The 23,021-nt window shown below is 40.9% G+C and overlaps 3 protein-coding genes across 9 annotated transcripts; 2 read left to right on the top strand and 1 right to left on the bottom strand.

Annotated features, from left to right (window-relative positions):
* Positions 1-161: 161 nt before the first annotated feature.
* tomt (transmembrane O-methyltransferase) lies at positions 162-3,495 on the top strand. Of its 4 annotated transcripts, none has more exons than XM_044203035.1 (5): positions 162-486; positions 1,535-1,804; positions 1,881-2,077; positions 2,268-2,390; positions 2,697-3,495. In XM_044203035.1, the coding sequence occupies exons 2-5, from the start codon at positions 1,543-1,545 to the stop codon at positions 2,892-2,894; spliced, it is 780 nt and encodes a 259-aa protein (XP_044058970.1). In that variant the 5' UTR covers positions 162-486; positions 1,535-1,542; the 3' UTR covers positions 2,895-3,495. The 4 variants fall into 4 exon arrangements, with proteins under 4 accessions (XP_044058970.1, XP_044058969.1, XP_044058971.1 ...); XM_044203034.1 differs by lacking the exon at positions 162-486 and adding an exon at positions 1,191-1,276; XM_044203036.1 differs by lacking the exon at positions 162-486 and adding an exon at positions 1,196-1,336.
* Positions 3,496-3,675: 180 nt separating this feature from the next.
* anapc15 (anaphase promoting complex subunit 15) lies at positions 3,676-6,186 on the bottom strand. 4 transcript variants are annotated; one of them, XM_044203039.1, is made up of 5 exons: positions 6,034-6,186; positions 5,442-5,563; positions 5,300-5,359; positions 5,028-5,168; positions 3,676-4,696 (listed from the first exon to the last, which is right to left on the bottom strand). In XM_044203039.1, the coding sequence occupies exons 2-5, from the start codon at positions 5,559-5,561 to the stop codon at positions 4,649-4,651; spliced, it is 369 nt and encodes a 122-aa protein (XP_044058974.1). In that variant the 5' UTR covers positions 5,562-5,563; positions 6,034-6,186; the 3' UTR covers positions 3,676-4,648. The 4 variants fall into 4 exon arrangements, with proteins under 4 accessions (XP_044058974.1, XP_044058973.1, XP_044058975.1 ...); XM_044203038.1 differs by having other exon boundaries at positions 6,001-6,154; XM_044203040.1 differs by having other exon boundaries at positions 5,442-5,607; positions 6,001-6,126.
* Positions 6,187-10,992: 4,806 nt separating this feature from the next.
* On the top strand, positions 10,993-19,417 carry folr (folate receptor). The gene is made up of 5 exons (XM_044202385.1): positions 10,993-11,283; positions 12,672-12,804; positions 12,985-13,173; positions 18,157-18,292; positions 18,621-19,417. Exons 2-5 carry the CDS (start codon positions 12,676-12,678, stop codon positions 18,893-18,895), a joined length of 729 nt encoding a protein of 242 aa, XP_044058320.1. The 5' UTR covers positions 10,993-11,283; positions 12,672-12,675; the 3' UTR covers positions 18,896-19,417.
* The last annotated feature ends 3,604 nt before the right edge of the window (positions 19,418-23,021 follow it).

Genomic DNA, 23,021 nt, shown 5'->3' with positions numbered 1-23,021 from the left:
GTAATGAGAACATTGCATTAGATAATACTGCATAAATTAAGCGTGTGTTTGTGTTTTTCTTGATCTTTCCATCATGACTCAGTAAAGAAAGAAATTTGATCCCACACAGACACACACCTGTTGATGTTAACTTGATATATCAAATGTCCGTTTCACACTGCCTCTCACTGTCTCTGCTGCTATCCACGGTATCGGCCCGATTCTAAATATCTGGACAAGAAGCTATCTGGGTGTCTGATCAAGAATGACAAAAAATAATATTTAACAGCTATAGAGTTATGTTATGTTACTGTCAATGTCTGTTCATTGGAAATAATTACAGGACATATACTTTCATGCACATGATACATAAATTATTTACATCCCCAGGTCTCTTACACACACCCCTCTCTGTCTTTCTGCACTCGCCTCAGCTGAAGTGCCACTGTCATCATCGTTATCATCAGCGCTGCTGCTCTGCTTTTCACCAAACCTTTTAGAAAACAGGTGAGTGTGTCTGTTTCTCATGGGACTGCAAGAGAGACTTTATTTTTATGCAAATATTTTGTCGTAGCATCTGCTCTGTGTGGTGCAGAAAGCCTGCGGAGTCTACAGTTACCTGAGGCAGAGAGAGAGAGGCACAGCACTTTCTCTCAAATCTACCACAGGACTGAAGCATGAAAGATCGTTCCTGATCTCAGCTTGCATAATTCAGAACTAGGAGAGTTTGTCTCAGAATGTGTTTAAAGTACTTGAAACATTGTAATTTCAAGTAAAGATTATGCCATTAATACAATTGTCACTATTGTTTCAGTCTCATAATGGTCTTATAATGGCCATCTTTAGTATTCACAAAGGTCCCTCACAATGATGTCTTCTTTCTTTGCATTAATTAGAGATCTTTTGTCAATTGTGAGTGATCTTTCTGTAGTTTTGCTGTAATTAATTCATGACTTTGATAATTTAGCACATGGAGCATTAGAACAGCACCAGTAGCAGCAGAGCCTTGATACCAGAGAAAGAGTTGTGGAGTCACGATTGCCCGTATTCACGATAAATGGTGACAAATTATCCTAATGCAGTGGACACCATCGGCACAAACTTTCTTTTGCACCTTTCAACACAGAATGTGCCTCTCTGATAATTGCAAAACTTAACTGACTCGAGTACCAGGAGGAAGTGGTTGAAAGGTCTTGCAGCACTAATAGAAGTTTGAAGCAGGGTTTGGGACTAAACACTCAGGATCTTACTGCACTTGAACATCTCAGTATCAGAATACATAATGGCAGAGTGATGAGTATAATAACATCCCCCTTTTGTGGATACACATGATAAAATGCACCCACCCTAAAAACTGGTAAATAGGTCATATTAAGGGAGAATTATGTTTCCTATCTTTCACAACCATTCAAGAAAGACATAAAGACAATATTCAATTCAATTAGTGAGAAATATGACTTTGACAACAAAGTATAAATACATCTTATAAGTTGATATAAAATAATTGAGTATAAGTGACTAATGAATCTTCTTGTGTGTGTGTTTTTCTTTATAGCAGCTGGGATGGTGTCTCCTGCTATCGCTCTGGCCTTCCTTCCCCTCCTGCTGACACTGATTATCAGGTACCGCTTCTACTTTGTGCTGTTCTATCGGGCAGTCCTGGTCAGGGCATGGAAGGACTGCGTTACTGGTCTGAGCCGAGAGGAGCGCGCCTACCAGTATGTTCTCACTCATGCCATCCCTGGAGACCCCGACAGCATCCTGGACACCTTCGATGTCTGGTGCAGCAAGGTGGAGTTCATCAGCAACATTGGGCCTAAAAAAGGTGAGGAGATAATTTACCTTACACAACCTATCTATTTATGAGTATGATTTTACACATTTGGCTTCTCTGTGTGTAGGGAAGATCCTGGACCGGCTGCTGATGGAGCAGAGCCCTCTGACAGTGCTGGAGCTGGGTGCCCACTGTGGGTACAGCACTGTGCGGATTGCCCGGGTTCTGCCCCTGGGTGCCAGGCTCTACAGCGTCGAGATGGACCAGAGGAACGCTGCCGTCGCTGAGAAAATCATCCGCCTGGCCGGGTTTGACGATGACACGGTGAGAGAGCAGAAACATGCAACCTATTTACAACATGCACTCCATGTACTATAGGCCTTTTGATAAAACCCCCAAATGACAGGCCACCTCTATTATTTGTTTTTTACATACATCTGGGACATTTTTATTTAATGTGTTGAATATGGAGAGTATTATACCTGTGAGACATCCATGCTTGTGTGTTCTCCAGGTTGAGCTCATCGTGAATCCATCTGATGAGGTGATCCCTAAGCTGCGGTCTGACTATGGTTTGGAAAGGCTGGATTTTGTCTTCATGGACCACTGGAAGAAATGCTATGTCCCTGATCTGCAGGTGACTACAAAAGATCATTAGAAAGTACATTTACATATGAATTAAAATCCAGTTTTGTAGTTTATTGTCCTGTCTGTCAGATGGCTGGTTGGAAGTCAAAATTACCTTGATTATTACTTTTGTATGTAAACTTTGTATATTTAAGTAGAGCTATGAAGATGAATATTTTCTTTGAGTTTGCAGAAGCCTGTTTCTTTAAAAAAATGCTATTATGGTACTTTAGTAATGTACATGCACCTGAAATTGTACTTAAATAAATACATTATAGTTCTCAGTTACATGATACTGCCTCTGTGTGTGTTACAGATGCTGGAGGGCTCTGGTCTGCTGGGAAAAGGATCCATGATCGTGGCCGACAATGTGCTGTTTCCTGGGGCTCCAAAGTTCCTCAGACACATTCGCAAGAGCGGCCTATATGAGTGGAAGGTCCACCGGGCCACACTGGAGTACAGCAAAGGCATCAGGGACGGGATGGCTGAGCTGGTGTACCAGGGAATCAAGTAGATCATGCAGACTGGGATATCACACACTATTACACAGATACACAATTTAGGAGTGGCAATGGGTGAATTGATGATGGTATACCTCATGTTAAAACTGTTTTTTTTTTAAAGAAGATTGTGATAGAAAATATAACTAAATTTTTCCCTAAAAAGTTACATTTATCTGAAAACTGTAGCATCTCAGTGACTAGCTTTTCAGAGATGCATTATATCTCAACTCAAGGAACTGCATGAATGTCTTTCAAAATACCTCACTGCCAGCGCCCTCTCCTGTAAAAAAAAGAAAAGAAATTGTGATGTACCAATTTAGTAACCCCATGTGCACACTGTGGATCTTTGTCACTTGTTGTCACCACCCCTATTCTGTCAGCTATCTAATAAAAACACAAATGTCAGAGAAAATTCTTCAAAAAATACCTTTTTATTTAAACATAACTGCCAAATTCATGAAATATGTTAAGCAAATGAAGCCCAATGACAACACAATGTCATTTTAGTGAGTTTATAATACATGTCCTTTACGTACAAGTTTAATATTGAAAACTGTTGTATGTAACCACTGCCTGTTCAAATCTTTCCTGATATTAAATGTTTATCGTGGACATCGGCAACACCCAAATCATACATTTTACCAACACCAGATCCACATTAGATTACCCTTTATCAGTACTGGACTTTACAGTTCTTTACAGTCAACCTAAATCCAGCACACACCCCTCACTACCATGTTACATTTAGTTTTTTATTAATAAAAAAATGAACACGTAGAAAACAGACAAACATGGTTTCATCAAAATGATTTAATTCAATACAAATAATCATGGCTTCTGTTCATTTCAGTAGAAATTAGAAAAGCCTTGGTAAGCAATTGTTTCAGATAAACATGAGAGACAGTGGACACTGTGTGTGTTCATATTTCAATAAACAATCTTCAGTGGTAATGGCTGCTATTGCCTCTGACATAGTTAAAGAACATTAAAATGTATTTCAATAAGAACTGATGAATTTTCTGAACATAATACTATTTCACAAGCATTTATGAAAATTCTGATATCTGTAACTAAAGATTAGCAGCATACACTGCTATGAAACAGAATTGGGCTATTATGGTGAAGTATCTGTAAGTCTCCTTCATAGGTAACAAATCATTTAGCTGACTGAACTTTTGCTTGTGCTCAGTCAGCTGTTTGGAGACTTCTGAGAAGTGGCACATGACTGAAGATATGACAAGGTCAAAGTTTAAATGAGAGATCACTGGACTGATGCGTACGGCTGCCACTGTGGGTGTGTGTCTGACTGGTTACAAAACAGTAGGACTGTGTGTGTGTGTGTGTGTGTCTTAGAGCAGGAGAGGCGTGTGGAACCTCTTTGTTTGGATTGAATGGTTCAATGTATTTGTCAGGTTCACACACTGCCACAAACAACAGGACATGTGCACAGGCGCTCAAACATACCTCCATGCTAGTATTTTAACAATGTGAATGTGTGCCAGGTAGCGAGCAACACTCACAGCGATGTCCAACGACATCCAGAGCCTTCGAGGCCGACTGCAGCTTGACATGAGACACTTGTGCTGGATTTACCCAACCTTCCTCTGAAGGATATCACGGTACAAGCTTTGATTCTGCTATATTATTTTCCTGTTTATACAAATAAAAAAATATATCTGTGTCACAGATTGAAGGGGCAGCAGTCATGTTTTAAGGGGGGAGTAGAAATCCAGTGCCAGACAGCTTGATGGAGACTAACATTGTCCTAAATCATCCATTGGTCTTGGTCTTGGTCTGGTCCCTCCATGTCCACCTGACAGAAAGAAACCAGCCAGATTAAAGACTATTATTTTACTGTTTGGGAAGAGGAAAGGAAGCTAAAAAGGAAACAACACCTTGTTTGATTAAGAGTAATTTCAGTGTATTTTAGACGTTTAGTAACTGTGCCTTAAGTTAGAAAGTGTAATTTTAAAGTCAAGGTTTTTAATTAAAAAACGAATTCCTTCCACTTCTTAACAGCATCAAGCCTTTGTCAGGTTAATGACATTAATATTACACTCTAGTTGGCCTCAGTCATTTGCTGTACTGCTGTACTGACTGCAGGGCAGGGAAAAGATCATTCTACCAATCATAAATTAGAGCACCTCATTGATCTCGCCGTCATCAGGTGACTCGTTGTAGTCATTCATCTCATCCATGTCCTGCATGTCTTCTTCATCTTCTGAGTCTTCCTCGCTGTCCTCCTCATCCTCGTCATCCTCCTCTTCCTCTTCATCATATCCTGCCTGCACCACAGTAAAGGCAGATGACATAAATGGAGGGAACTATGTAACCAGTGTATGTTTCATACTGTGACATGGTGAAACTCAGCTTAAAATGCATCTGTTAGATCTTAAGAGCTACACCAACACATTACCTCAAAAATAGGTTTCCCAATGGGCATCAGATTGTTGTCCTTCTCAGCAATGCTCTGCAGCTGAGGTAGAGACAGAGTGCACATATTAAACTATGAGCATGAAACAGTGAGAAAGAGACTGTGTTTCAGCAGAAGAGTTTACCCAGGTTTGGTGCTGCTGCTCCTGCTGGTGCAGCTCGGTCTCGTCCACACAGGGTCGGTCCAAGTTGAACCACAGAGACTCCGTTATCCGGGGGAAGAGAGAGGGGAACAGCGTGGACATGTCTGTCGCACAAGGACAGCAACAAACACAGTGTCAACCAGCAAGCCTGTGTGCAGATTTTGCACAAAAACAAAGCGTTAAAACCCGGGTCTTGATGAAAGATTTGGAGCCGAAACGTGTGTGTAGTAAAAATATTTTATAATATTATAAAGAGTACGGTCTAGACTTTATAGGAAAAGTGCAATGAGATAACTTTCGTTATGAATTGGCGCTATATAAATACAACTGAATTGAATTGCATTTAATTGTAGGAGCTACTGTAAGACGTAACAATTTAAAACAACGCAGGACTGGTGGGGGACACGGTAAATTAACGTAACACATCGTTAAAGTATGATTTTTAAGTCTTCCTGTTTTATGACATAAAAACTTTAAAATGCAACAGCAACTCCGCGAATCTTGTAGTTAAAAACTAACGTAATATAATATGGTACTTCACCCGTAATGCACTGCGAAATTCTAGCTCGTGTACCTGCCAATCTTTGGCTGCGGCTTTCAAAATTTTCAAAACAAATGCGACCGGAAACCGCTGGTGTTCACCGGTTGATATTTCCGGAGTCTTCTAGTCCCGTGTCACTTCACAAAGGTTCCGCTTGGGTGGCAGGAGTAGAGCCAGGAAAGTAAAGCAAAAACAAGGCGGTGTTCAGAATCACATACCTATCGTACCATTCAATAAATGAAAAATATAAAAGTGACTTCTGACTGACCCTCAGTGGCTAGATAACTGCCAACTGCAAAAGCAGCGCAAGCCCACCACTGAAAGTTGCCCACAAGCATCCTCATGCCTTTCATGCTCCAACAGTGTATATGAGTGTGTGCTAGATAATATACTAACAAATAAACGCACACTAATACTCCTTGTGTCACATTAACATAATAAAATAATGACTGCATGTTACTTGTTGCTGATTATTTAAAGTTTCCCTCCAGACACGTTTTAAAAAAAACAAAAAAAACTCTGCTATGATTAGTAGTTTGTTTAACATGGTTATCCCACATAAAAAGTTTTTTTTTTTTTTTACTCAGAAAAGGGGCTGGATGCACATCTACTCTTTCTCCCTCATTGAGAAATTCTGGATCTCTGAATTCCCCGCCCACCACCGCTGCGTGTTAGGTTAACCGCTGTTAGGTTGACCGCTGTTAGGTTGACCAGTGAGAGCACGATGCTTGGCGACTTGTTCTCCCTCCTCCGTCCCTTTGTAGATTTTTTTTATTAATTTTTTACTTAAAATATACGATGTCCCCATAGTGAGTTTATAAGGAGCCCTAAAGGTCACGGCGCCAATTTTTTGGAGGACTACTTTTTCATTCCCTCGCAATATATTTTGCCTTACCTCGCAATAAATTTTGCGTTCTCTCGCAATACTTTTCTTCTTCCATTCCTTCAGAGCCATATTTCTATTTCCGCTCAGCTGCTCCAGTGTAATGCAACAGTAGATCAGCTCATTGAACTTTACTTTGAACTTTGAAATTACATACCGCTCCTACCCACAAGTTTGATAAAGTTCTATCTGATAACGTCTTTGCAGTGGATATGGATCATATAACGTGAGGTGTCCATAAACAATGCTTAATGCATTAACTTGAGAATCTCCACTCGACCTTCCATTACAAATAGACATACGGCTAAGAAGGAATGGAAGAAGAAAAGTATTGCGAGGTAACGCAAAATATTGCGAGGGAATGAAAAAGTAGTCCTCAAAAAAATGCGAGTGAGAGACATACATCCATGGTGAGAGAGCATGTCTATGTGAGAGAGTGGTAAGAGTGGAGACCGTATAAAAAACGTGTGCGAGGCTCAAGATGGCTAGAGTTAGTTTAGATACGGGAGAGATTCAGCTGTACATGTTTGAGCCTCAGTCAGACCCAGATGAGTCTATTGTGCACCAAAATCAGCGACTAGCAGACTCAGAATAGTAAGTGTAGTTAGCATCTTCTATTTGTTTATGTTTTTTGTTAGCTTGTTAGCTTGTAACTGGTAGTAGCTAACACAGTGTTAGTGGTTGTGAAAAATACAATAATATGTGTTATGTTACAGTGTGTTCACATTGTTATTATGTAACGTTAGTAGATAGTGGAATTAAGCTCCAGGGTCCGGTTTACATCCAAAAACTGCACACTCTACCATGTTTGCTGTTAAAACTTTCACCAAGCTAACTTAGTACATACTTTTGCTTTGTATTTACAAGTCTGCCTGAAGGGTTCCAGGTTTCTTTGCCAGTGGCATTGTGATTGGTTTTCGAATTTGTGACATCCCAAATCTAGCTTGCTTGCAAAACGTTTGAATCTCAGATTTTAGGAAAGTGTACAGACATCTCCCCCTTCTCTAGTGACAAACTTTGCACATATACAAGTCAGTAAAGTCAAGGTCTGACATTTTAGGGGACATAAACTTAAGAAAAATAATTTTTTGAGTGGAGTGGTACAACTCATAGAAAGACTGTGTGCTCTTACTTTGAAATGCAGAAATGATGTTGTCAGCAGGCGACCACATGCTATCCGAAAATGGCTGAGTGATATAAGTGGATTTTTGTTCGGCCTGGTGGAAAGTTTGTCCAAACTCTGTGTGTGTAAAATGCAAATCCACAAGTGTAGAATTGCCTTTTCGATTCACAAAAAAAAACTGGATTCACAAATACCTTTTCGAAAGTTGTAAACGTTAGGATGATATTCACAAATGCTTTTCATTCATTTGTAAATTCATTTAATGTATTCACTGTTATTTGTTATTTATTTGTGGAATTTGTTTTTGTTTGTTTAATTGCAGATCCATTTTATATTTGCAAAATATTTTTGTGAGTTTTTTTGTCATTTGTGGAAGAGGTTGTATTTACAGATTACACATTTACACACAGATTGTCAATCTGTTCACACAAATAATACTGAGACAAATCTGTCTCCCTACTTCAAACACTACCAAAACACTACAGCAGCGGAGCAGCTTTCCAGATGAAATATCCCGCAGGTGAGTGTTTTTTCCTCACCGAGTGTGCGCAGGTGCGCAGCAGACCAATGTGAGAGATGGGAGCCTCACCTAGCCCTGGAAGGAATTTTTTCCTCCCCGTCCCCCATGACCGGCTTGCCGGGGAACGAAGAATAGCCGCGCTCCTCCGAAAAGGATCCATATCAGGGGCCCCCCACTTGGAGGTGCAGACAGCCTGCTTCTCACCGTATTTCCTGGTGCCCAAGAAATCGGAGGCATGAGACCCATACTGGACCTGTGTGTCCTGAATGGCTACATTGCACAGAGGCCCTTTCGCATGCTGACAGTCAAACAGCTTCTGGAGTGCATCAGCCAGGCAAATGGATGTCCCCATTCTGCTGTGCCACAGGAAGTACCTGCGCTTCACAGGGGGGGGACGGAGCTATCAGTACTGCCGCCTCCCGTTCGGATATTTCTCTGGCCCTGTCCACATTCTCCAAATGTGTGGAAACGACGCTGGCACCACTCAGGGAGAAAGGTGTGAAAATCCTGACCTACATCAACGATTGGCTGATTCTCGCTGCATCCAGACAGGAGGTGGAAGCCCACACAGCACTGGTCATTTAGCACATCATGCAGTTGGGCTTCGCCTTCAACCCCAGCAAGAGCACCGTGCAGCCGAGCCAGCAGATGCCATTGGGCTGCTCTTGGACTCCCACACCAAGACTGTGCGACTGTCAGAGGAGCATGTGGAGGTGATTTTACAGCTGCCCCGATGTCTGAGGTCCACTACCGCGGTACCAGCGAGGTGCATCATGTTGCTCCTCAGGATGACGTCAACGGCCAAAGGTGCCAGGTGGTTCCCATACCTGCATCGAGACCGGATCTGACCATGGCTCTGTGTCAGGCAGGGGGCACGGTCTTCTCACGTACTGCGGGGCCTGTTCAATTGCGGTTGTGCTGCATCACTTTGGGGGTGTTTGCAGCAGCAATTACAGCGGGCCGCGATGGTCTGGACTGTTTCAAGGCCAGGAGCCACCCACTGGTGAAGCGCTGAGGCCCCCTACTCGACACTTTGTTCTTCAATGGGACCTCCAAACAGTGCTGGACGGCCTTATATTGACAGAACCTGGAGGTTCTGTCACATAAGATGGCGCTCCTCCTAGCTCTGGCGTCGGCCAAGATGGCGGGGGACCAGTGCGCTTTGTCTGTGTACTCCTCTTGAGCGACAACGGGGTCAGTGGAACTACGTCGAAGCCGTCCTTTCAGCCTAATCGCCTCTTCATTCAAGTCGAGGGTCATTCTCCTGAGGGCTTTTTTCCCTCCCTCATGCCGACGGGGAGGAGAAGCACCTTCACACCTTGTGTCCCGTGAGCGCACTCTGCTGTTATGTGGAATGCACAGCGGTTTTCAGGAAGTCCGACCAGCTGTTTATCTGCCATGGTGGTCGGGCCCAGGGGACCCCTATGTCTATGCAGCAACTCGCTCACTGGATTTGTGATGCAATCTGCAAGGGGATATGAGGCGATGGGTCGCTCCTCCGGTGGGCCTGAGGGCACACTCCACTAGGGGCTTCATGTCCTTTTTAGGGGTGTCTCAGTGGAGGACATCTGTCTGGCCGCCTCCTGATCTTCCTCTTCTACCTTTGTGCAGTCATATCTCAGGGACATGACTGCTGTTTCTTTGGACTAATGTTGGTCCGGGCCCAGCTGGGAATACAGCTCATCCCTACGGCCTTCGCCTTAGGTTTTAACCTCAGGTGCCAAGGTGGAGCCTCATAAGAGAAAAACAATAGCGAAGCCTAAGAGCTATGCACGTACTCATAGAACTGGAGACATCCAGGAAATTACTATTTTGCCTTGGCTAAATTTAGTTTTAACCATACATATGTAATAGACTATTAGCTACATGTCTATGGTTTTTACCAGTAAGAAAATGGAAAATTGAATATAATTATGGGCGTTCTTGCTAGCTCAGAGAACAGAAAACAGAAAAGCAGTCTGAGGCGATTACACGCACATTCTAGGCCTACATACTTTTTAATACTAATAATCATGAAAACCTATTTGTAGTATGTTACCATTAGGCAGGATTCTTTTTCAAAACTTGGGTAAGTATCGAGTCTCGAAGGGCAAAGGCCTTAAATATGAATGATTTTATTGATATATTTGCAGAGGACATTTCCCTTGTTCTTGAAATCAGCACTGTAACACACACACATTTATACTCGTGCTTGTAATGTATAAATTTTCAGTTGAATCAGGAGAACACCAACACAGATGCAGCAGAAACTTATCTTAACAGCCACCTTTTTATTCTTCTTAATGCCTTCCCAGGTCACACTGCCATTTCACACCAGATGTCCATTGTGTGTGTGTGTGAAAGAGAGAGAGAGAGAGAGAGAAAGAGCGGGATAGACCTTGAGATAAGACAAACCTTCAGTAAGACGTAATAGAACAGATGATCTACCTCTTTCTCATTCTTTCTCTCTATCTCAGATACACACACACACACACACACACACACACACACACACACACACACACACACAGGGCAGACTTTGGACTTTGGAGACATATTAATTTAGGGTACGGCAAGTTTTCAAAGTTTACTTGCATTAGGGGCAACATTATTTTCAGTCACATTCTACTCACACACTCATACACACACACGCACATGCATGCACAGATGTGTGTTTTCTAAGCCTTGTTTGGTCTTGAGAAGTGTGTAAGAGGTGACTGGAGATACTGATTTGTAGGATCATCTCTTCAGGAAGGAATCATCACAGACTCTAACAAGGTAAAGTGAATCTGTTCGCCATTGCTTGTAGAATATCTTCTCACTGGTTTTAAATGAGTTTCCACATATAGTAGTTATTATTTTCCCTAAATTGTGTAAGTTTCAGTTTCTTTTAAAAGAAGGCTTAAAGGGTTAATCAACTCTGTTAATCAACAGTTATTACCACATTTTTACCAGTTTTCTATCATTTGTCACATAAATGAGAAAGAAACTGAATGAATAACTGCTAGAGAGGGGAAACAAATGCATTTACTGTAAAGTGAAAACCATCAGACGCAGATTTTATTTTTTTTTTGTAAATTTTGCATTAGTTTGTAATATGTCAGAACCTGAAAAAAGAAATATTCCAATAGGCCAATGCCCATCAGATATTATGTAATAGTGAATTAATCTCATTACCCACAACACCAATCAAAGGTTGAGTTGACACTTGCTGTAAATTGGCTTTGTTTGTGACAGTTTTACATCATAATTCTGGAAGTACTTGAAAATGAAAACACGTATTACAAAATTGTAGAATTCTTAAATAGACACAATTTTCCTTTAAATAGGAACGGCAAATGTAGCAGATGTTTGCATTTTGACTCTTCTGTCCAGTTTGTCACAGAAAATTTGCGTGAAGTGTCTCATTCATAACTTTATCTGTCGGACAGATTTTTGCTCAGTTTTGAGGTGTTGTACTTCAGATTGTAATTTTCATGAGAATGAAGGATTGGCCAACTTGTCATAACCTTCATGGAACCAAATGCCTCTAACGTATGTATTCTAGATGAGATTGCCATTAACCTATCAGCAAATATATCATATAATAGTGAATATCAGCAGCTCTATTTCCAGCAAAACACCCCAAAGCGTGACAACTTGATGGTGGAAATTGCAAATGCAGAACCCATGTATTCTGATCTTGGTGTGTGACCCTGTTTTACATTTCTACTCATTATTGCTATTCAGAACTTTCCATCCCTTAGTGATACACTTTCTCCATTTTTCTGCTTATATTTGATAAAACATTTCTCTCAAGGTTTGGGTGGTTTTGTTCAATGAAACCCTTTAAGTATTGGAGTGATTGTGGGGGAAAAAACAGTCTAGAGGGGAGGTGAGAAACACAAACACAATGATTAAATAAAGATATTAAAATATGATGTGTAATGCTCTGTTATTAAAAGAGATAAGAACAAGACTAAATATTGTCGCAAGACCTCAAAATCACAACCCAGACACCTGCAAGGTAGATGGTATAAAAGTGACTGAGGTGGACAAAGTACCAAGTGTGTGTCTTACTCATATTAAAGGTTACAGAGGCATCCCTGTGACAAGGATTTAACTCTTTGATTGGTTGCATCCCATTATTTTTCCTGTTGTTTTTTTTTTATGCCTCCCTGCTGCAGAGCCATGTGGGTTATCCTGGCCTTGCTGCTAGCCCTCTCCAGTGGAGCTCTGTCTCTGGACAAACTCAACATGTGTATGAACGCCAAACACCACAAAGTAGAGCCTGGCCCTGAGGGACAACTTTACCTCCAGGTGACGAATACAAATGCCTCCAGACATCAAAGATAAAACAAATCAAATGGTGGGATGTTGGGAGATTCAAAAGGATAGTGATGTTTTTTTCCTCATCTGAAGTTTCTGATCCAGCCACAGGGCTGAAAAGAAATGTTTTCAGTTCAGCAGCATAAAGTGACCCCTCTTTCTTCTTCCCAGTGTGCTCCATGGCGTGACAATGCATGTTGTACAGCCAACACCACCACAGAAGCCCACAACGATAACTCCTATCTGTACAACTTCAATTGGAATCACTGTGGTGCCATGAGTGCCGAGTGCAAGAAACATTTCATCCAGGACACTTGCTTCTATGAGTGCTCACCACACTTGGGACCCTGGATACAAAAAGTATGTATTGTGCATTTGTGCTCTCAGTCTCTCTTGTATGTGTGTACTTGCAACACTAAATGGGAGCATAAGAGGCTGAAAGGACTGACAGGGTTTGTCATTCTATTATTCTATGTCATTATAGTAATAAAAAAGATACCCAGCTAATTACAGTGCATCCAGAAAGTATTCACAGCGCTTCACTTTTTCCACATTTTGTTATGTTACAGCTTTATTCCAAAATGGATTAAGTTAATTTTTTTCCTCAAAATTCTACAAACAATTCCCCATAATGACAATGTGACAGAAGTTCGTTTGAAATCTTTGCAAATTTATTAAAAATAAAAAACGAAAAAAATGACATGTACATGATCATACTTAAGATGTTTCTACAACTTGATTGGAGTCGACCTGTGGTAAATTCAGTTGATTGGACTTGATTCGGAAAGGCACACACCTATAAGGTCCCAAAGTTAACAGTGCATGTCAGAGCACAAACCAAGCCATGAAGTCCAAGGAATTGTCTGTAGACCTCCGAGACAGGACTGTATCGAAGCACAGATCTGGGGAAGGGTACAGAAAAACGTCTGCAGCATTGAAGGTCCCAATGAGCACAGTGGCCTCCATCATCCGTAAATAGAAGAAGTTTGGAATCACCAGGACTCTTCCTAGAGCTGGCCGCCCGGCCAAACTGAGCGATCGGGGGAGAAGGGCCTTAATCAAGGAGGTGACCAAGAACCTGATGGTCACTCTGACGAAGCTCCAGCGTTTCTCTGTGGAGAGAGGAGAACCTTCCAGAAGAACAACCATCTCTGCAGCACTCCACCAATCAGGCCTGTATGGTAGAGTGGCCAGACGGAAGCCACTCCTCAGTAAAAGGCACATGACAGCCCGTCTGGAGTTTGCCAAAAGGCACTTGAAGGACTCTCAGACCAAGAGAAACAAAATTCTCTGGTCTGATGAAACAAAGATTGAACTCTTTGGCCTGAATGGGAAGCGTCATGTCTGGAGGACACCAGGCACCGCTCATCACCTGGCCAATACCATCTCTACAGTGAAGCATGGTGGTGGTAGCATCATGCTGTGGGGATGTTTTTCAGGAACTGGGAGGCTAGTCAGGACGAGGGAAAGATGAATGCAGCAATGTACAGAGACATCCTTGATGAAAACCTGCTCCAGAGCCCTCTGGACTTCAGACTGGGGTGAAGGTTCATCTTCCAACAGGACAACGCCCCTAAGCACACAGCCAAGATAACAAAGGAGTGGCTACGGGACAACTCTGTGAATGTCCTTGAGTGGCCCAGCCAGAGCCCAGACTTGAACATCTCTGGAGAAATCTGAAAATGGCTGTGCACTAACGCTCCCCATCCAACCTGATGAAGCTTGAGAGGTCCTGCAAAGAGGAATGTGAGAAACTGCCCAAAAATAGGTGTGCCAAGCTTGTAGCATCATACTCAAAAAGACTCGAGGCTGTAATTGGTGCCAAAGGTGCTTCAACAAAGTATTGAGCAAAGGCTGTGAATACTTATATACATGTGATTTTTTTCTTTTTTTCTTTTTAATAAATTTACAAAGATTTCAAACAAACTTCTTTCATGTTGTCATTATGGGGTATTGTTAGTAGAATTGAGGAAAATAATGAATATAATCCATTTTGGAATAAGGCTGTAACATAACAAAATGAAAAAGTGAAGCGCTGTGAATACTTTCCGGATGCACTGTACATTTGATAAAGACAGACATTGTAATGTACCCCAGTTTAATTTATAGAGACCTTAATAACTCACCTAACAGATCATAGCATTGCAACTGCAAGGGCAAGGAGTTTGATTCTAGATATACTGTATATCACTTGTGTTCTGAAATTATGAATCAGGCACACTATTCAATTGTGTGTGACCAAAAAATCTAAAATATTTGGGGATACTTCTGAACCCAGGGCTTGAGAACATGATATCTGATCATTTCAGCCCAACCTTGAACAAGATACAACTCCTTCTCAAGGGCAGGGACAAACTGCAGATCTCATTATGGGGGAGAATCCAAGCTATACAAATAGTTATACAGTGGTGTGAAAAAGTGTTTGCCCCCTTCCTGATTTCTTATTTTTTTTGCATGTTTGTCACACTTAAATGTTTCAGATCATCAAACTAATTTAAATATTAGTCAAAGATGGATTTTGTTTTCCCTTAATAATAACAACCTTCATTTAAAAACTGCATTTTGTGTTTACTTGTGTTATCTTTGACTGAGATTTAAATTTGTTTGATTATCTGAAACATTTAAGTGTGACAAAAAAAAAAAGAAATCAGGAAGGGAGCAAACACTTTTTCACACCACTGTAGCTCCCAAACTGAACTACCTCTGTTACTTCTGAGCATACCAGCGACCACATTTCAGACTATAGATAATATGTTTAGCCAATTTATTTGGGCTGGGAAAAGGGTTAGGATGAAGCTAACAAGACTACAGGCTAAAAAAGATTGTGGGGGGCTCAGAGTCCCTAATATGAGACTTTACCAGGATGCATTCTTGGGGGCTCAGATATTCTCCCTTCTCTCAAGTAGAGATGACACTTTGTGGGTAGATTTAGAGGAAGAACTGAACACCCCATTCAGGGCAGCAGGCTACTGTAATTGAGCCGAAGTCCAAAAGCTAATATCCAGAACTCAAAAATCTCTCACTGTAGGACTATCTGGCATCATATATACAAAAAAGAGGGATCATCTCCCTTCCTAGCAGGGTCAATATGGAATAATCCAAAATTGAATCTAGGAGGGAAGGTGTTCTTCTGGCAAGAGTGACACACTAAGGGGGTCGTACACATTGGATGCAGCCACAGCATCCTTGCCAGACCCCGGCTGTTTAACGCAGCTCTGAATTATGCGTTATGTTGAAGGATATGATGCGTAGACCATGCAAATTGGATCACCTTTGCCATGGAAGGCTTACTTCCTGTTGCCACTAGGTGGCGCTATGACATTGCCTCCTTATTGGCCTGTAGATGTGATTAGGGTGGGACAAACATGTGAAATTAGAGGCAGACTGAATGGTGTAAACTAAAGTTATGGCAACTTCCTGTTTAAATATTACTTTCTGTGTCCACTATGTAGTGCTAGAGAAAACACACTAATAACGCTTGCTGGATATCATGTGTAGACTACACCATTTAAATTTGATGTAAACGGATAATGTTTGTCACAGAAGGCTAATTTGCTGTTGCCAGTAGGTGGTGCTATGACAACTAAATATTGTCATAGATGTGTTCAGGACTCTTATATATGTGTAGTTTGGTTCAGATGGGACCATGTACAGTAAAGTTAGAACCACTTCCTGTTTCATGGCGAAACCTCAAAATTCGCCGTTCCTTAACAGCCACATGTGGATGTGTTTAAGCCTGGACTCTTATCCAGCATGTGAAATTTGGGTAAGCTTGGACAATGTACAGTTGTGTTACAAACCACTTCCTGTCTGATGGCGAAACATCAAAATTCGCCACCCCATAACGGCCACACCATTCGACAAAAACTCAAGCTTTGAGCAACTTTTCATCGTGAAGGTCTTCAGATTTTTCTGCGAAGATTTGTCGGTCCGATTAATTCTCTAAGAGGAGTTCATTAAAGTATGGAACCTGTAAATGCCTGTCGGCACTCAGGCCCTAATGACAGATGCTAGGTCTAAACTTATTCAATTACTCAACTGACTTTACTGGACACCTGTGAGAATGCATAGGGCAGGACTGAGTTACTCAAACCTCTGCTGGCGATGTCAAATGGAACGTAGTGATATTGTCCATATGTTTCTCAATTGTCCCAGCTTAGCCACCAGGGCATCATGGAAAAGATTAGTGACAGTGATTAGTTACCCCTGCTCTATGCCTCCTGAATAGCCTGAAAGGAAATGAGAGAATAGATGGGAGGTTTAGTCAAGCAGGAAACACAAAGGATTGAACTCAAACGCAGACACTGAGGCAGAGCAGGTGCAGTTCAGTGATTCTAATGATGAAGAAAATTTAGACGTGTTACTGGCAAGCAGAGGTCAAACCAGGGAATAAGTCCAACACAGGTGAACAGATACAACAGGGAGCAGGCAGAGTTCAAAGTCCAAAGAAATCAGGCAGATAATCCAAACCATGAAGTATATCCACAAACACTAGAAAGCGCTGGACCGCTCAACACATATAGGAAAGGAAACACACCGACTAAAATACATTCAGGTAAAGGGAGACAAGGAGACACAGGTGAAACCTATCAAAGCAAGGCAGGAAGCAAATGTACAAGACACATGAGGGGAGGAGAATATTTCAAAATAAAACAGGAAACATCGATACAAAACATGAAACTTAAGGAAAACCAAAACTAAGAAGCAGAGGAGGACATGACACCGTGGCTAAAGGTTGCTCTCACTACGGCAAAGAGGATCATATTGAGGCACTGGGGGGCACCCTACCTACTCTGAATGATTCACAGCCTTATCAGAGACTGCCTCTTATGAGCAACTGATATACAAAATAAAAGGGAAATCTGGGACTTATTTCTAACACAGATCAAGGAAATGTAAACTAAAATAAGTCCAATGTATACGTAATTTAAAACCAATCTTACAGTTCACCATGTTCGACTGGCGGGACGGGGATAGGATTATGGGATGGGAGAAAATTGTTTCCTTCAGATCAAGTATTCCCTTAGCTATTTTTATATGTCTACATGAGTGTATGTATGTTTCAGGGTATGTGTATGCGTATATATGTATATTTATATGTATGTGTATACAGTATATATATATATATATATATATATATATATATATATATATATATATATATATATATATATATATATATATATCATTATTATTATTATTATTGTTGTATTTTTAATTTTCAACTTTAATGTAAAAAAAGTGTGAATATCCATCTGTTAAGCCCATTGGACTGCCTTTTTTGGATGTCTGTGAAGGAAATAATAAAAATCATAATTGAAGAAAAAAATATTGTGTGTGTAGGTGGATCAGACCTGGCGTAAGGAGCGTATCTTGGATGTGCCTCTGTGTAAGGAGGATTGCCACAATTGGTGGGAAGACTGCAAGAATGATTACACCTGCAAGACTGATTGGCACAAGGGATGGGATTGGAGCTCAGGTAAGTACAAAAACACACACACGCACACACATGCATACACACACGGCCCAGACAAATTCACACCTTTCCATACATATTTAGACATATTCTTACACAAAAACAAACACTTATCACTTATGTGCGCACAGTACCACACACTCACTCACTCACTCATAAACAAATACAGATAACTTCAATTACACTGTTTTAACTGGTTGCCAGGTAATTACTGTATTTAAATAAAATCTAATTATACTTGATAATTAGTTGTGGCTGTGATTTGGACTCTTTCTAATCCTCTGCTCAGTCAAAAACTCTCTCTCTCTCTCTCTCTCTCCCTCCCCTACAGGTATTAACAAATGCCCTGCAGACAGCAAGTGCAGTAAGTGGACCGAAGTTTACCCCACACCCCAGTCCATGTGTGAACAAATCTGGTCCAACTCCTACCTTTATACCACCCACCCCAAAACCTCAGGCCGGTGCATGCAGCTCTGGTTCAACGGGACAAACCCAAACAAGAAGGTAGCTGAGTACTACCTTAACAACACACAGCAACACAGAAGCTTTGCCTTGACAACGCTACTTTTCCTGGCTTTCACATGTTTCTCTGTAATGATGTACTAAGATGATATCCTTGGACCTATCCTGTGTCACCTTGGAGGTACTGATAAACCAATAATTTCACATGCTCCCCTGTCTGTGTTGCTTTCTTGTCCTCTTTTGAGTCATCAAGCCTCCTAATTGATAGTAAGACCCCTCTGGTTTACCTCCATGTATTCCAGTACAGTTGTGCATGTGATTTGTTGAGTAATTGTGACATTCAATTTAGTGCAGTGTCTTAAAGACCTCAACATTGAAGTTTTCCTTTACATCTTTTGGATGCAACCTCAAAAATATCTGCCCCTGACAACACAATTTTTCTCTAATGTCCTGTTGCCTTTGCATACAGTTCTACATACAGATAGTATTGCTGATTTATGATTTCCAAAGCACCTGCTTGAGTATATACTTGATAATTGCTGCTCCTCCTAAGAGTAATACACTAACTTACTAAAGAAGAAGATAGTACTGTATACTGTATACCTCCTCCAGGGCTGTATAATTCTCTAAATTTGATACTTTAATAAAAGAAATGTTTAAAATGGATCTAGATGTGCCCCAGAATGCCACTCCATATATACTCTTCTGGTTTCCTTTCTCTGTGTTTTGCAGTTCTTTATTCTTTTCCAGCCAACTATCAAGCCTGTGTCCTGTGATAATTCGCTACATGGACATTCGCAAATTAATAAATGGGATCAAATTAAACCTGAAGAAATGGAGTGATGGATTGTCAACTCATCTTTTTGGGAACATGTAGTACATCACTTTCTCCATCAGGATGAAAACAGCTAAATGAGACAAAAAAATACAGAAGATACACACAAAAAACAAGATTATAGTTTCACATTTGAGTAGTCAAAATCAAGGCAGCACAGCAGTTTTGTGTCAAGGAAAGTATAGTAGATTCAAAAATCTGTGTGGGTTAAGAAAATAAAACGAAAATAACCTGTGCATCTGGACAGCTCTGGGAATATATCTCCCTGAAGTGCAAACTATGGGTCAGTTTAATAACCCCTTCATAAGCTTAACCATCAGTGAGGAAACAGTAAAATTGACCCAGGATCTGCAATGAGGGAAAATGTTTCTCTACACTGGGCCCCAGTGATCACACCATCACATGACCACTCTGGGCCAGCTAGTGGTTAGTGGGCTCCACTGCTTGGTAATTATGGAGTTCCAGTCCCCTGAGTGTGTGACAGAGAGCGGGAAGGAAAGAAAAAAAGAGAGAGAGTAAGGGTGTGTTAATGTCTCTCTTACTCCCCCTCTTTAAGTGTGTGTGTGTGTGTGTGACTGTGAGGGGCATGAGTTTACGTGTGCGTGTCAATGCCACGTCTGAATGTGTTCAGGTCAGTTCTTTGAATAAGTCTTGAGATTGGTCTTGAGATATATATATATATATATAGCAACTTTTGTGCAGTCTATACTTTTATAATCAAGGAGATGAGATAATTAATCTAGTTATTTTATAAAGACATAAATGATGCAGTCAGCAGGATCTTAATATTCTGAAAGTATGAGCTGAGCTCCTGACAGAGATCAGACGTGTCAAAGTGCTGCTGCATTTCTGAGGCTGGTGACAGCATCCTTCTTTGTGATACCACTGCATAATTTAGCATTGCAAGTTCAGCTGTGAACCCCAGACCAGTCTTTCCTGTCTCAATTCTCTACATGAACTGTATGCATAAAGCTCCCATACAAAGAGAGGGGTGGCCTTGCATGGGACTATCCCGTTGCAGAGGTCTGGTAATATTGGAGCCATAATTGAACGGTTTTATTCAAATGTGAGTATAATAATGCTCCAATATTGTCTGTGACGAGAACACCTTAGAGAATACTTTATCTGTGTTTGAATGGTGGGAGCTGTTTGAACAAACACCATCACTTGCTGACTGCAAGTGTTACTCATAACAAGTGTAATTCACACACTAAATGAACGGTGCAATGTTGAGCTATGGTTGTATGATTTGGTCATGTAAGGGCAAAACTATGTGCATATACCAAATTAACATTATAGGTTTATAGCTATCTTGGATGCAGATGTTAGCTGATGTGAGACATCCATGCTAGTTTGCTTTTCAGATACTTACATATTATATAGCACATACACAATATTTTGATATGTCATATATCCTAGAAACAATTACTGCTGCTTGGATGTTGATATGAACAATATTTACAAGTCAGAAACTTGAAAAATGTAACTTCCATATGACATACCATGCTAAACGTTATGCTAACATGCTGACATATAGCTGAGTCTAACTGGAAAAGGACCGCTGAGCTAATGAAAGTCTAACGATGTAAAGCTGAGCCTGAAAAGCTGATTCTGAGATGACCACACAGAATAGTGTGGCTTCAATACAGTGGCCTAAAGCAACCCTATCATGGCCACTGTATTGAGGAAGAGGATAAACAGGTCGTGTATAGGTAACTACATGTCTGTTTATCGATTGTTGATCCATCCAACAATTTGGTTTTTGGGTTTGTAATGAGCATCACAGCCTCATCGTGCTCTTTGCATGGCTATAGACTTTTTTTGTTTCAGTGTTAGCAGACAATTGTGGTAAGATGCAAAAGTGTGCGAAATGAGTTATTTTTAAGATGAAATGCTGACAAAGTAGTTTTACTATGATGTGACATCTTGCAGCACACTTTTACGACATATTGTTAAGCCACAAACTTTTACAGTCTTTTGCAGTCGACTCACACACACATACACACACAGGCATTCCCATTGTGATGCCATAGCCAGGAATAGCATTGGGATGGCTGCTGTCCCTGTGGCTATTAATATTCAGTTTTTCTGAGGTCATTGGCAACATGCACCACCCTGCCCAACTCTCACCCTGTCTCCCTCACTTTAACTCTACCTCTCTTGTGCGTGTGTGTGTGTGTGTGTGTGTGTGTGTGTGTGTGTGTGTGTATCCATACCACATTTTAGGAGTCAGACTTTTTGTGGGCAAGTAGAGAAAAAGAAAAGGCTAAAGTCAGAATAATGTGCAATGATCTCTAAATGTTGGGTTGGCTGTTTCCTGTGTTTTGCCAGTCTGACCCATAGGTGGACAGTTACATCTTGTGGGAGTGTGTGTGTGTGTGTGTGTGTGGTCTGGAAAAGAAAATGATTACATAACTGGATTGGAGCTTGCCTTGAGAAATTACTGCAGCCTGGCCTCCTTCTTGGCTGCGGGTCACACTGATATTCAAAGAGGAAAGCCCTCTGGCATTAGTGAACGCTTTCACCATGTAGGATACGAGTTATGATAAAAGCGTAAAGAGGAAGAAAAACAAGGTCACTTTTGAGGATTTCTACATTTTAAAGAGAAGGTGATGTGATATCAGTAGCTGCAATATATTTTAGTTCACATCAGAAGCTTTTTATCCATGAAGAAAATCCTCAGTTTATTCTAAATGGTGTAAGCCTACTTAAAGCTATAAAATCACAGAAACTTGATCCCATACCAAGTACCCACAGGATATAGGATTGGTTGCTACTCCAACTAAGGGGGGAAATGAACTTTATTTCCCCTCTTCAGTGGTGGAAGAAGTACTCTGATCCTTTACATAAGTAGTAAGACTTTCCTGCATTTAAAATGTTACCTTCCTAAAAGTATAGAAGTAAAGTATCAAAAGTAAAAGTACTCATAATGAGCAATGGCAATTATTAAAGATGCATTAAGATATACAAATCATTTTAATGTCGTGGGTGGCCAAGTGGACCCAATTTTAACAACTGTATACACTGTTGAGTAGTTCAGTCTATAACAATGCATTGTATTTTATTTGTTCATATGTATTTGTATGTAAAATCTGAACCTGCAAAGTAACTGAGTAATTAAAACTGTCAGATAAATGTAGTGGAGTAAAAAGTACAATATTTCTCTTTGAATGTAAGGGAAATTAAGTATACATTTGCATAAAATGAAAGTTCCTCATTTGTACGGTAGACGAGTAAACTTTCCACCACCGCCCCACTCCGTTACTTCTCTTTCTCTCCATCCCTCCTCTCTCTTTCTCCATTTATCCATCCCAGTATGTCTTTATCCCTGCATCCCTCCTTCCCAAAGAGCTCTGTCAAGCTAGCTAGACATAGACATAACGGGAAACAAACTGTGGGTGACTTTGCCCCTGAAATAAAGTGTCTCCATGTAAA

The sequence above is a fragment of the Siniperca chuatsi genome, linkage group LG7 (assembly GCF_020085105.1).
Source record: "Siniperca chuatsi isolate FFG_IHB_CAS linkage group LG7, ASM2008510v1, whole genome shotgun sequence".
Lineage (NCBI taxonomy): Eukaryota > Metazoa > Chordata > Actinopteri > Centrarchiformes > Sinipercidae > Siniperca > Siniperca chuatsi.
Note: the sequence above shows the minus strand (reverse complement) of the source record. Positions and strands in the feature narration are given on the sequence as shown.